Source organism: Pteropus vampyrus, unplaced genomic scaffold (genome assembly GCF_000151845.1).
Source record: "Pteropus vampyrus isolate Shadow unplaced genomic scaffold, Pvam_2.0 Scaffold107, whole genome shotgun sequence".
NCBI classification, from domain to species: Eukaryota; Metazoa; Chordata; class Mammalia; order Chiroptera; family Pteropodidae; genus Pteropus; species Pteropus vampyrus.
The window spans coordinates 1,076,319-1,089,420 of record NW_011888888.1 but is presented as its reverse complement, the minus strand read 5'-3'; the positions used below and the strand labels follow the sequence as shown (position 1 = coordinate 1,089,420).

At 38.5% G+C, this 13,102-nt stretch overlaps 1 protein-coding gene across 3 annotated transcripts in view; it reads right to left on the bottom strand.

The window, feature by feature from the left end:
• NAPEPLD (N-acyl phosphatidylethanolamine phospholipase D) overlaps positions 1–13,102 on the bottom strand; it is a 31,380-nt gene that overhangs the window by 3,464 nt on the left and 14,814 nt on the right. For all 3 annotated transcript variants that reach the window (XM_011365200.2, XM_011365201.2, XM_011365202.2), the window contains exons 2-3: positions 11,421–11,727; positions 192–838 (exon numbers count right to left, since the gene is read on the bottom strand). In XM_011365200.2, the coding sequence (XP_011363502.1) occupies positions 192–838; positions 11,421–11,727 (954 nt within the window). The remainder of the gene's footprint in view (positions 1–191; positions 839–11,420; positions 11,728–13,102) is intronic.

Sequence of the window (13,102 nt, the reverse complement as noted above, 5' to 3'; positions counted from 1 at the left end):
TGATTTAAATATTTTAAAATTAAAAAATTTTAACTGAATCTGACCCACCAACCCCAACCAATGTAAAACAAAGTCCACCATTAACGTCACAAGTTATGTAGTATTCCAAAATCATAACTAATACTTTTAAATTCAGTTACCTTATTATGGAGTAATAATAGCAAGAATGTTTTCTTTGGAAGTCTACATACCTTGGTTCATATGCTCCAATGGGAATAGCGGCAAGGTCAAAAGGTCCAAATCTTTTTCCTATTTCTTCAAAAGCAGGGCAATAACCAGTGTCTCCTGCAAAAAAAAATCGATTCCAAGGGCCCAAGACAGACCAGCTGCCCCAGAGAACCTTGTTGTCATCCATTAGAGTCCTTTTACACCAGTGTTGGGAAGGTGTAAAGACAAAGGTGACCTTATCATGTCCAGGGACACAGTTCTCCTCCCACCAGTCCAACTCAATCACATTCTCGCAGCCACATTTTTGCATCCAGTCGAGGAGACCCAAAGGCACAAACCACCTCAACTCATTACCAAATCGTTCATTCAGAACAACAACAGAATTGTAGTCCAGGTGGTCATAGTGGTTGTGACTGATAAGGACTGCATCTATCGGGGGGAGTTCACTTATAGTGCATGGGGCACGACGAAAACGCTTTGGACCCATGTGCTGTGAAGGTGAAGCACGAGAGCTAAAGATGGGGTCCGTGAGAAATATGAGCTCATCCATTTCCACCATTACCGTTGCATGTCCCAGCCATGTGACTCTTAAGCCAGCTTCCCTAACTCCAACTGCTTCGGGGTCATCGATAAAATATGGCTTAAGCACTGGGAGTTCTTTATCAAGTTCCTAAGTGTACAAAGAAAAGCAACTGTTAAAAAAAATTATAAAGTATTATGTCATCACAGAACATCTTTGACCTAAATTATAGAAGAGCTACTTGGGAAAACAAGTCATTCAATAAATTTGCTATTTTTGTTTTTCTCTTAAAAATGCATATTTTATGAATGTGCCTCATTAATCATGACAGTGAAGACCGTCTTAGCCCCAAATGCAGTAGACAAAGGGAAAGTTAAATTTAAAACGTTGAGCACTGCTGAATCTATTAAATGTTTTTCAAGGCTCTCTTCTGTAAGCACTGGAAGGAGACTGGCCTAGCTGCAGTCCCTCTGCTGTTGCCATTTCACTTAGCTGGTATACTGGCTGCTGAAACTGCCTCAGATGCAGGTCAGTACCTGGAAATATAGTTAAGAAAATCTATGACCATTTATTTGTAGATCTTGGATCTCATATCTGAATCTGACTTTTTGAGTACAAAGAATTCAAAGCACAGCACTGTAATGATTCCTGGGCAGATCACAGTCATAGATGGCTCTCCTCATTCCTTCCTTTAAGGTTTTGTACATCTATCAAACCAAAGAAAAACATGGTAAACTGGGAGCAGTTGATCACTTTTGGAGGTAAACAGATATAAAACAGTAACACTAAAATGTGATAAATACTATTTCTGTGGCTATTCTACATTTTACCCTTAGATTAAGCTAGACCAAGCAGCAGCTATTTTAGGGTAACAGTCCTTGCTGTTATAAAACTGCTTTTATGAATTGTGTTTTGGTGTTATGCTATACAACTGCATTGAGGTCTCTCAGAGGAAGCCACCTCATGACACTTGCCAGGAATTTATTACAGGCTGTCTTTACACTACCTCCACCTCCCCACTCAGCCCAGAAACATTTTTCTCAATTCTTGGTAACAGGAAGAGATCTTCTCCAGAACTGATTTTATGCATTTGACAGTCACTGGGAAAACTCTTGACGTAATGCTTCCCTTTTCACATTGACAAGGAAGTTCAGAGTAAAACCTGAAGCTGCCTCCAGCAATGTGCAGGGTATGATGGAACATATACTAACTTTATTCTTGGCTTTATTTTTCTACCCTCATAGTCTATTTGCTTTTATATGGTCATCCATCTGTTTTTTACCACTACATGAATTTTTGGAAGTTGCTGCAAATCAATTTTGAAAAGGGTATGGTAGTGGATAATTAAATAAAATTTAAGACATGCTATAGTCTGATAAGGCAGGAAGAGCCCAGTTGCCAAAGGCATTACAGACACAGTAACCTGTGTGAGTTCCTGAAGAATAGTAACAAGTTCATGATGCAGAGAAAAGTAAAAACGACATTTCAGGTAGAGAAAGTACCCAACCAAAGACACAGAGCCAAATAGGAACTGGCATTTTGGGGGCCAGGAACAAACTGAAATCTATAAAGGATCAGAGCACAATAAAAGCCCAGAATGCCATATACTCCACCCAGAGGCAATGAGGAAGCATCTTAAAAATAAAAAAATAAAAATAAAAAAAGGCCCAATTTGTTTAGAAGAAACATTGTCAGAGTGCAAATTATTGATGACCTAGAGTGTGTCACAATAGCTGCCATAAAGGATGAAGACCTGAACAAAGGAAACAATAATGAACAGAGATGAGAGAAGGCAGATTGAGGAGATGCTGGTGACGAAAAATTGAGAGGTCACTGAGACGGTCTGAGTGGTAAAAGGCCTGGACAGGAGAAGAGACGCTGCAGAGGTGGAGGACAAGAAGTAACAACAGCCTGGGGAACAGAGGAGAATAAGGACACAAGGAACTTCTGGAGATGATGTATGTTCATTATCTTGATTGTGGTAATCATTTCATGGATATATACTTATGTCAAAATTCATCAAGCTGTACTTTTTGAATATGTGGAGCCTGTATTATGTTAATAAAACTATAAGAAATGTTTAAGTAGAATCATGTTTAAACAGTGCATCAGAATATCTGTAACAAAATTCCCTGAAAACTGTTGCGCTTTCTTTTTGCTCTAAGTTTAAAAGCCATTTGAAGTTCAATATCTGGCATTATCTGCTGACCACTGAGGGGAAACAAAACCTTTGATAGAACACCTCTGGCAGCCTAAACTTGTTCTCCAAAATACAGATTAAGTGCTGAAAGAACCCAGTCACAAAGGACCATGTATTGTATAATCCTATTTTTATGAAATATGAGGAATAGGCAAATCCAGCGAAAGAAAATAGATTAGTGATTTCCAGGGGCTGGGAGTGTGGGGCGGGGGGAGACAGGAAAATCGGAGCGGGGATAACTGAAGGCATGGGGTTTCTTTTTGGGGTAGTGAAAATGTATTAGATTGTGGCAGTGCTTGCACGACTCCACGACTGCACTAAAGCCTGTGAATCGTATGCTTTAACAAGTCAGTTGTATAGGAGGTGAATTATCATTCAGCGAAGCTGTTTTTTTTGAAAGAGGCAAAATACTGACAAGATATCTGAATCAAGCAGTCACACTTTCTTCATGTTCCTTTCTTCATACTATATTGTTTCTAAGTCCATCACAAAAGAGCAGCTTATTTTAAGGAATTTGATCTCTAGCACTACTATCCCATAAATCTAAAGGAAAATAGTCTACAATTGAGGTTCCAAAAATGAAAAAAAATTTTTTTTTACTTTTTATCCCAAGCATCAGTTTGAAAAAGAATGCATACTGGGGGTTGGGAAATTCTTGTTTATTTGAAGAAATTGTACTTGACATTTTCTTTACTAGATAAAGATTTTCTTGGCTGGTCTTCTGACTTTAAAGCTGCAAATGGGAAAACCCCTAGGCCCATAATTAACCAGTACACTAGTTAATATTTTACTTTTCTTGGGGAAAGGGGAAAATCCTAACATTCAATCAAACACTACTCTTGGCCAGGTGCTTTAAATACATTATGTCAACCAACCCTGTGAAGCATAAATAACCAGACCAAGGTAAATGGGGGTCAGTCACTCAGAAAGTTCCCAAGGTCAAACAGGTGTCCAAACAGGAGTGGAATCAAGGTCTTCCTGACTCTAAAGACCCTCTCTTTTCATTCATAAATGATATAACTTTAAAACAATAAAACCCATAATTTGGTAAAATACTTATTTTAAGAGTATGTGTTTGTGTGCATGAGTGAGACAAAGATTTACTGCAAACCTTTTAAAATCATGTTTTTTAAAAAAATCACTTTTAAGAAGACCTGAGTTAATCCTTTTCTTCCAACCGAAAGTATATTTTTTCTGTCTTAGGATCTATCTGTATTATAAATATAACATCCTTCGAAATTGCTTAATTTTTTAAATAATTTTTTAATTTAGTTTCAAGTATACAGTACATTGGTTAGACATCGATATAGTTCATAAAACAATCCCAATTGCACACCCCCTCCCCTCGCCCTCCACCTAGCCAACGTATTATTGCTAACTGCATTCCCTGTGCCATGCTCCCCATCCCTGTGACCATCCATCAGCTACTAATTTGTACTTCTTTAGCCCTTCACCCCATTCTCCCAGCCCCCCAAACCCCACTCCCCTCTGTCCATCACCAAATTGTCCACTATATTTGTGTCTGTTTTTGACTAGTCTGTTCTTTTTATTCCTTAGATTCCACATGTAAGTGAAATCATATAGTGTTTATCTTTCTCTGACTTAAATACCCTCTAGGTCCATCAAAGCAATATATTTTTCCATCTCCTTCCTTTTCACTGTAGAGGTCTTGTTTTCTTATCCTTTCAGCCATTCTATCTTTTGGTTGGAGCACTTAATTTTCCATTTGAGGTACTTTTGATAGGAATGTAGTTGTTACCATTCTTAATTCCTGTTTTTGATACATGTTTTTTCTTAAAGAAGTCCCTCCAACATTTCCTATAATACTGGCTTGGTGGTGATAAATTCCGTTAGCTTGTTTTTGTCTGGGAAGCTCTTTGTCTTTCAACTCTAAATGATAGCTTTGCTGGATAAATTATTCTTGGTCGTAGATCCTGAGTCTTCATCCTGTCCATTATTTTTTGCCAAGCTCTTCTGATTTCTTTTGAGAAATCCACTGCTAGTCTTATGGGTGTTCCCCTGTAGGTAATTGTTTTTCTTTTGCTGCTTTTAATGTTCTTTCTTTGTATTTAACTTTTGGCATTTTAATTATGATGTGTCTTGGTGTGGACCTCTCTGGATCCCCGATTTTGGGGATTCTTGGGGTTTTATGTCCATTTCCTTCACCAGGTTAGGGAAGTTTTCCATCATTATTTCTTCAAACAGCTGTTCAACATCTTGCTTTTCTTCTGTTACGCCAATCAGATGAATATTTGGAACCGTAATAATGTCCCATATCCTTCTTAAATTATTTTTAGTCTTGGCATCTTTTTTCTTGACATTCTGATTGAGTGTCCTGATTGGCTTTCCTGTCCTCTAGGTAGGGCATTTGATCCTCTTCTTTATTCATTTTGTTTGTTTATTCCATTTAATATACTTCTCATCTCAGATAATGTGTTCATTTCAGACTTGTTCCCTTTTATAATTTCCACTTCCATTTTTATGTTTTTTATCTCTTTGTTGAAGTTCTCACTGAATTTATCTACACTTCCCAAAAGTTGATTGAGCTTCTTTATAACCAGTGTTTTGAACTCTGCATCTGATAAATAATTTGACTCCATTATATCTGGATCTCTGTTCTGTTCTTTCATATGGTTTCTGCTTCTTTGTCTTCCCATTTTGGCTGCCTCTCCGTTTCAGTTTCTATGTGCTAAGCAAAGCTCCTAAGTTTCCTGGTCTTATTAGTGTGGATTTGTGAAGTAGGTGTCCAGTGGCACAGTCCTGAGAGGGGTTCAGCTGCAGACCAAACTTAGCCCAAGATTCTATCTCTAAGGGGCCACCTGTTAAGATTCAGCAAGCAATCCACAGATGCTATGCTTATAGTTGCCTCAAAAGGCCACACCAAACACCCAGGCTGCCTCCAGCATGAGTCTCGGCAAGGAGCACCTGACTCACTGAGGATATACCCGGATGTGGCTTGGGTAGGGCCCAAGTTGGGGTAGGCAGGGTTTCAGAGAATCCTCCTAGCAGAGCAACCTCTGTTATCCAGTTTGATGACGTCATGGCTATGGCAGCACTGTGTCTGCGCAGTGGGAGGGGGAGAGGGCTCAACAGGGAACAATGGATACCGCCAGCACTTCTGTACAGAGCAAGTCTCTCCTCGGCCCTCACTCTGACACTGTCTCCCTTTAAGTCCCTGGTGCCCCCTGCAAGCAGCTGAATCGGCACTGGTACTCAGAACAAACTCAGGTCCGTCACCACGAAAATCCACTTGTGGATGCAGCCCCTTTAGGAGGCTTCTGCCGCTGCTGCTGCCGCTGCTGCAGCCTCCGTCTCAGCTGCTGGAGACCTGGCAGCCCTGCATCCTCGCCCCATTACAGGGTGCTTTCTTGGACTTCTCCCCACTTGTATAGCTTGTTCATTTAGATCCCAGGCGATTTTTCCTTGCTGCTGCTCCTTGTTTTCATCACAACTTTGATTTGGTCGCCAGAGGAATGAACAGAACCTCTATCATCTACGCCATTCTTTTTCTCTCTCGAAATGGCTTAATATCTTTTAACTCCTCCTTGATTATAAGAGAAAATGCCCTTCATAAAATATTTGGAAAATACAGAAAAGTATATAGAAAGAGTAGCCATCTATTATATCAATATGCAAAAATTATACCCACTGTTAACATACGCTATCTTTACCCACGGTTCCATTTTTACACATGTTTAACATCATATGGTACTCATATTTTCTAGTCTCTTTTTAAAAATTCATATTATGGCATTTTCACCCATCATTTAAAACTCTGAGACACATGTTAAAGTATTTAAAAAATGAAATGAACAAATTGAAGAAATCTGTAAATGTAAAAAAAAAAAAAAGATGAAATACAGAAGAAATAAAAAGATAATCACAGATGATTTGGATCTAAGAGATCCAAAATATAATTGGTAGTCATTTTAAAATGAAAAGATGGAGAGAAAGTTAGTTTCAGAAAAACAGACAAGAACATTCCTAGAACTTAAGGAACTAGATTTTTCACATCTAAAGGGCCCACCAGGAATAGAACATGATGAATAAATAACCATACATCAGGATGAAATTTTAGAACTATGGTGCCAAAGAGATGATCCTCAAACTTTCTACAAAGGAAATAAAGGTCATACACAAAGGATCAATACTGGCACTGAGCTTCAAATTCTAGAGAAAACTGTTTCCAAACTAAAATTCTATATCCACAACTAGCAACCAAGAGTGAGAATAAAGACATTTCAGACAAGCAAGGTGTCAAAACACTGACTTCCCATGTCCTTTTTTTTCAGGAAGCTCATTAAAAATGTGCTCCACTGAAATGAGAAAATAACCAAGAAAGAGGAACAAATGGGATGCAGGAAAGAGGGCCAACACTGAAGAGAAAAGGAGCCAGGATGATGGTGAAGGGAGACCCTAGAACAGAAGGTGTCAGGGAGCCTGGAGGACTGTCGGCCCAGATTACAGCCTGGTGCTGAAAGACCACCTGAGGTTCTCCCTCAGGAAAACTGTATTGAGAAGCCATGGAAGGAAAGAAATGATTAGTCATAAATACATAGAAAGTTAAGCAGATGTAAAAAGAGGTATCATTAACCCCAAGGAGGAAAAGTATATAAGAAAGGAGACATGGCCATTGTACTTTACTGGGCTCATCAGTGAAAAATAATGATACAGTCACAATAATGTAAACAGTAAAGGGAAAGTTCAAGTAGGACCATGGGAAAGAGATGGGTAGGGATACAGAGCGAATTAAATCTGATAGTAAATATGGAGGACCACAGAAAGACAAATACAGCATGATTCCACACATTTGGGGTACCTAAAATAGTCGAATTCATAGAATCGAAGAGTGGAAAGGTAGTTGCCAGAGACTGGGGGGAGAAGGAAATGGGAAGTTACTATCAACTGGCAAAAGTGTGTGAAGCATGACGAATAAGCTCTAGAGAACTGCTGTATGGCATTGTATCTGCAGTCAACAATAACGTACACTTAAAAATTTAAGAGGATAGATCTCACGTTAAGTGTTCTTAACTACATTAAAAAAGGTAAACTCCAGAGGCGACAAAGGGTTGAAAGTTGTTGCCTCAGGGGAGGGGTACTGGGTGGCAGGGGCTGGTTAGGGCAGCGGTCCCGACGCTTTTTGGCACCAGGGACCAGTGCTCCTATGGGAATCTAATGCCTGATGATCTGAGGTGAAGCTGAGGCGGTGATGCTAGTGCTAGGTAGCGGCTGCAAATACAGATGAAGCTTTGCTGGCTCACCCAACACTCACCTCCTGCTGTGCAGCCCAGTTCCTAACAGGCCACAGAACAGACAGGTACCTGTCCGAGGCCTGGGGTTGGGGACCCCTGGGTTAGGGGACTAGTATTTGTCTAATAAGCCTTTCAGTACAACTTTTTAAAAACTGCATACATGTATTTTTTTTCTCTTCATAAAAAAGCAACCTGTTAGCATACTAGAGTATAAAATAGTACAGTATAAACTAATATTATAGTATAAAATAACTGATGTTTCATTTTTCCAAAAGGTACCCTATTCTTCAATATCATACAGCTAAAGAGTGTATTATATTTTCAAAGTACTTTCATGTGTCATGTGAACCTCAAAACAATCTTAGTGACCTAAACTGTCTTATCCTAACTTTACAGACAACAACAACCAAAAATAGGTCCTTGAGGGATTGTGACAGAAATAAGGTCACATACCCAGTGAGGAATCCTGAACCTAAGCCTGTTTTCTGCACTCCTGGTGTCCCACTTTTTCCACCAGGCCATTCTGTACAGCTTCGGTTGTGTCTCTCTCACACTCTGATCTGACTGTCCCCTGCTCACTTCTAGAGTAGTAACTGATAAGGACAGCCTCCTTCAACTAATGAAACTCAGGAGGTGCCTCTCTTCCTCCCTCTTTGAAATTTTCCAACTCTCTCTTTCCCCTGACTATTGGTGACTATGATTAACAATCAGACAAGTCACTGAGCCAACTGCAACTGCATAAAGCAATGATGGCACCTGAACAATACAAAGCCTGTGAACTGGCACATTGCTCGAAAGACCCAGAAAAGGCAAATATCAGGAATGGTCCAAGTAAAGAAGCATGGTCCTTTGATCAAGCAACTAAATTGTGTAGCTCTGCTAATGACCCTTTTTCATTTTATTTAGAATTGTTCTATTAATTTTTTTATATTTTAATCATGTTTCTTCTAAAACATTTTCATATTTATATACCTAAATGTGATATAAATTGCATAATTGGTAGTAATTATAATCCTGCAGCTATATTATCTTGTCTCCTTCCAAATCAATAGTTTGAAGTTGTGTTTTATTAAACTCTAGCCTCCCAATGTCAATAAAAACAATTTTCAGAAATCTGATTGAATTCTGAATTGATCCAGTGATCTGAAGCAGGTGTTCTTTACGTGGTTCTTAATATGGTTTGGTTGAGGGTTTTTCCCCCCAGAAAATGTAGAATTCTATCACATTTAGGAGTTGGTAAAAGTTAGTAATTTTGGCAATTTAAAGAGATTAAATTTAGAGTTATAGTTATCTATGGAAATAACAGAAGTCAACATGCATTTGATCTAGTTCTAGCCTTTTTATTGGAAACAAGATATAGGTAAGAGATAAATAAAATATAAATTGGAATAAGGCAAAGTGTCTTCTCTCTCCTTTTATATGCCAAATTTAAGTAGGATATATTGAGAACTCTTTTGATGTTTTCTTTTAAAAAAAATCTCCTGCCTTAAAAAAAAGCTTACACTTCATTAAAGAATGCAGCTCCCACCTCCATCACTCTAACTTCCTTCTCTGCTTTATTATTCTTCAGAGTGCTAGTCACCTTTTAATATACCACATAATTTCCTTATTTGTTTACTGTCTCTCTCTTCCACTAAATCTAAGGTCCAAGGCAGTCAGGGTGGGGTTTTTTTTGCTGTTCATGGTGCTGTCCTTAGCACCTAGAACAGTGTGCCTGGCAGGTGCTCAATAAATACTAATTAAATGAATGAATGGATAAATGAGAGTGGACCAGCTTGAGAGGGTCCATTATAGTAAAAGGCAATGTGTTTATATGCATGTGTATATACTTCTCTAAGAAGAAGGTCCACAGCTTCCATCAGATTTTCAAAAGGGGCCAGTATCCAAAAGAGCCTAAGGACCACTGGCCTGGAGAGTTCCTAGAGATTCAACAGTTTCTAGAATATCTCCAAATTATTAGACTGCAGAGATGTATTTCTGCCTTCATGTGGTCACTCACTTCCTCTTTGAAATAAAACAAAACTAAAGACACCATTGGCGATCTCTGTATTTTTAGAAGCTGTGGCACAAAAGCCAGGAAGAAATTTATCCCAACAAGTAGCCTCCTACCCTAACTCTTCTCTTCACAGCTCAGTTCCATGTTTCTCCAGAAGAAAAAAATGTTTGTTCCTCCCATCCTCACAGTTGACAGAGTTTTATCTATTAATGCCCCCTGCCTCATTCTAAAAAATGCTGGTAAAATATTATTCATGTTAATCAATTCTGCTAACTAGGATTAATACTATGAACATTCCTCAGCATCAAAGTGATGTCAGGTTTTTTATCCCACATCCTTAAAAGACAAATGGACAGACATACCAAGGTAAAGTATCGAACACCCCACCCCCGCCGCCACTGCCCTTCCTGCCTCTTCCACTGCAGATAAAGGTTTCCAGGCCACCCCCACTCTTTTCATCTCATCCCCCACCCCCAATGTCAGGGTCCTTATCTCTCAACTCCCCCATAAAGCCTGGCAGGACAGAGGTTGGTGAAAAAGAGGAGCCGAAGGAGATAGGACATAGGAGAGGGGCAAGAAACTAAGAAAGGAAAAAGGAGAAAAAGGTGCTACTGCAATTGGGAGCCACCCACCCCTGCCAAAGTATAATCTCATTCATCATCTAATAAACCTTAGGCCAAATGTTAGTAAGTTGTATCCTAAGTAAAACCAGCATATTTAAAAACCAGTAACCTACTGGCAATTTTTAAAGGCCTGGAAAGGCAATCTGAAGATTTCTTTTATAGCTTTAGCAGCTTTACCCAAGGATGAAAAGGCAAGCACTCTAGGCCATGCCTTAACCCTCAGGATTCATATTCGAAACACGTATCAGGTTACTACTTTCTGGAACATATGCACTTTCTCACCTTTGTGACTGTTCATACCACCTGGAAAACCACTGCCAAAATACTGTTTATCTTTCTAGGCCAGCTCAAATATTACCTCCTCTGTCAAGCCATTTCCAACCCACCTGTGAGAATTAACTGCCTCCTTTCCTGTACTTTTAAAGCACTCTGTTCCTGCCTCTAGCTGCCACCAGATCAGAACTGGTTATTCATATATGTACTCTGCTACTAAACCATGAACCTGAGGGCACCTCATTCACTTTATCTCCCCAGAACCCAGCCCTCAGCCTTATCATATAAAAGGGGCTCAATTAAGTAACTCGAATGTCATAATACAATTCACAGCAAAGTTATATAAGGAAAGAGTAAATACACAGCACTCAATAGAGCCAAACACTACCTCTTTGGAACATGGAATGCTGCTGTGATCTTTTTCCATTATCAGCCATCTGAGAACATTTGGAAGAGAGGGGCTTTTCCATGTTGGCCAAGGGTTAACAAATCTCCCATCCTTTCCTTTCTTTGATTTAGTTACATCTTCCTCTAGTCTGTAATCCAGTTTGAAACTTTTCCTGGAAAACCTAGAAGAATCACTTCCTACAGAATTCCGTGCTGAATTTTGGCGTTTTCTTACTGCTTCTTTAGGATATTGGCTGCTTGTCATCAGGGACTGGTTACTTTCATTTTCATCCATGTCCTTTGAAGAACTTAAAAAAAAAAAAAAAGAAGGGAAAATACTGAGTTTAATAAAAAGGTATTAAAATATATTACATAGTATTATTTCTTAGCCAATAAAAATTTTCTCAAACTTATAAAACCATTGTCTCTATTAGCTCAAACTTTATCTTCCTACAAAATATAATTTTAGAAGCCATTATTACTGCTTGCTAAATATAAGTTTATCTATTCCTCCTAAACCTTTTAAAAATTCCTTATCTGCTATAATTAAAAACAACCTACTCCCAAGCATTTAAACATGAAATTTTCCATTTCAATGACATCTTATAGAATAAAATATCTTCATGAATCTGTAATATTTTCATACCTGAATTTTGAAAACAGTATTGTTAATAACGCAGTAAGGAGTACCTTAGTTCCTTGAGGATACCTCAGTAATTCAAGTGATTTCTATATAACCCTGCTAGGCCTAGTCATTTTTACTTTGAAGACAATCTGTTTACCAATGCCCCTATAAAGTGCAGTGGGTCCAAATTTCAGGAAATGCAGTAACAACACATTAACTGAGATTCATTTCAATAATGTCGTTAAGTGGTTAACAATACAAATCTGAATTAACTCTGACTTAGAACTGCCAAGTCAGCACAGTGTGTTCCTAGCTAACCTTAGATAAGTTTCCTATACTCTGCTTTGATTTCCTCATCTGTAAAATGGAGATAATACTACTACCTGCCTCTGAGGGTTACTGAACATGTATATAACAAATGTAACACACATGTATGAACGTAACAGCTCAACAGCTGTTGCTGTTGACCTTGTTATTACTGCCACTACCACTACCACCACTTAACCCAAGGCACTGACATCCCTGATTTTGAATTACGTATACAGAACTCCAAACACATAAAAGTGATAATGTATTTAGAATATGCATTCATCTACCATGAATTTCATTTCTTTCCTATTGTGCTAAACAAATATTTGTTTTATGTCTAATTTAAATATAATGCATACACTTAATACACTTTATAACGCTAAGAAAATAAGCATAATAACAGAAAACCATGTATTATTTTTATGGCTACAAGGTGTTTAAGTAGCAAGATTGTCCAGAAGAGAAAACCCCAAAATAAATACATTCACTGAACCAAAACTTTACTTTTTTAAAACTGTCTGGAGTAAACAGTCTATGGTCTAGAGAATAATCAGTGTTCAGAAAAAAAATCACAGCTGACAAAAGCTAAAGCACACACTTTAACGTTGCTCAGCCATCCCTCTTTGTAGGAGGGCCTAAAAGCTAAGAGAGCCTAAAGAGTTTTGTATTTTGGGCAAATAACTTAACCTTTCTAGTCCTCAATTTTCTCATGTGTTAAATACCTACTTATCCCGTGGGGGTTTCAGATG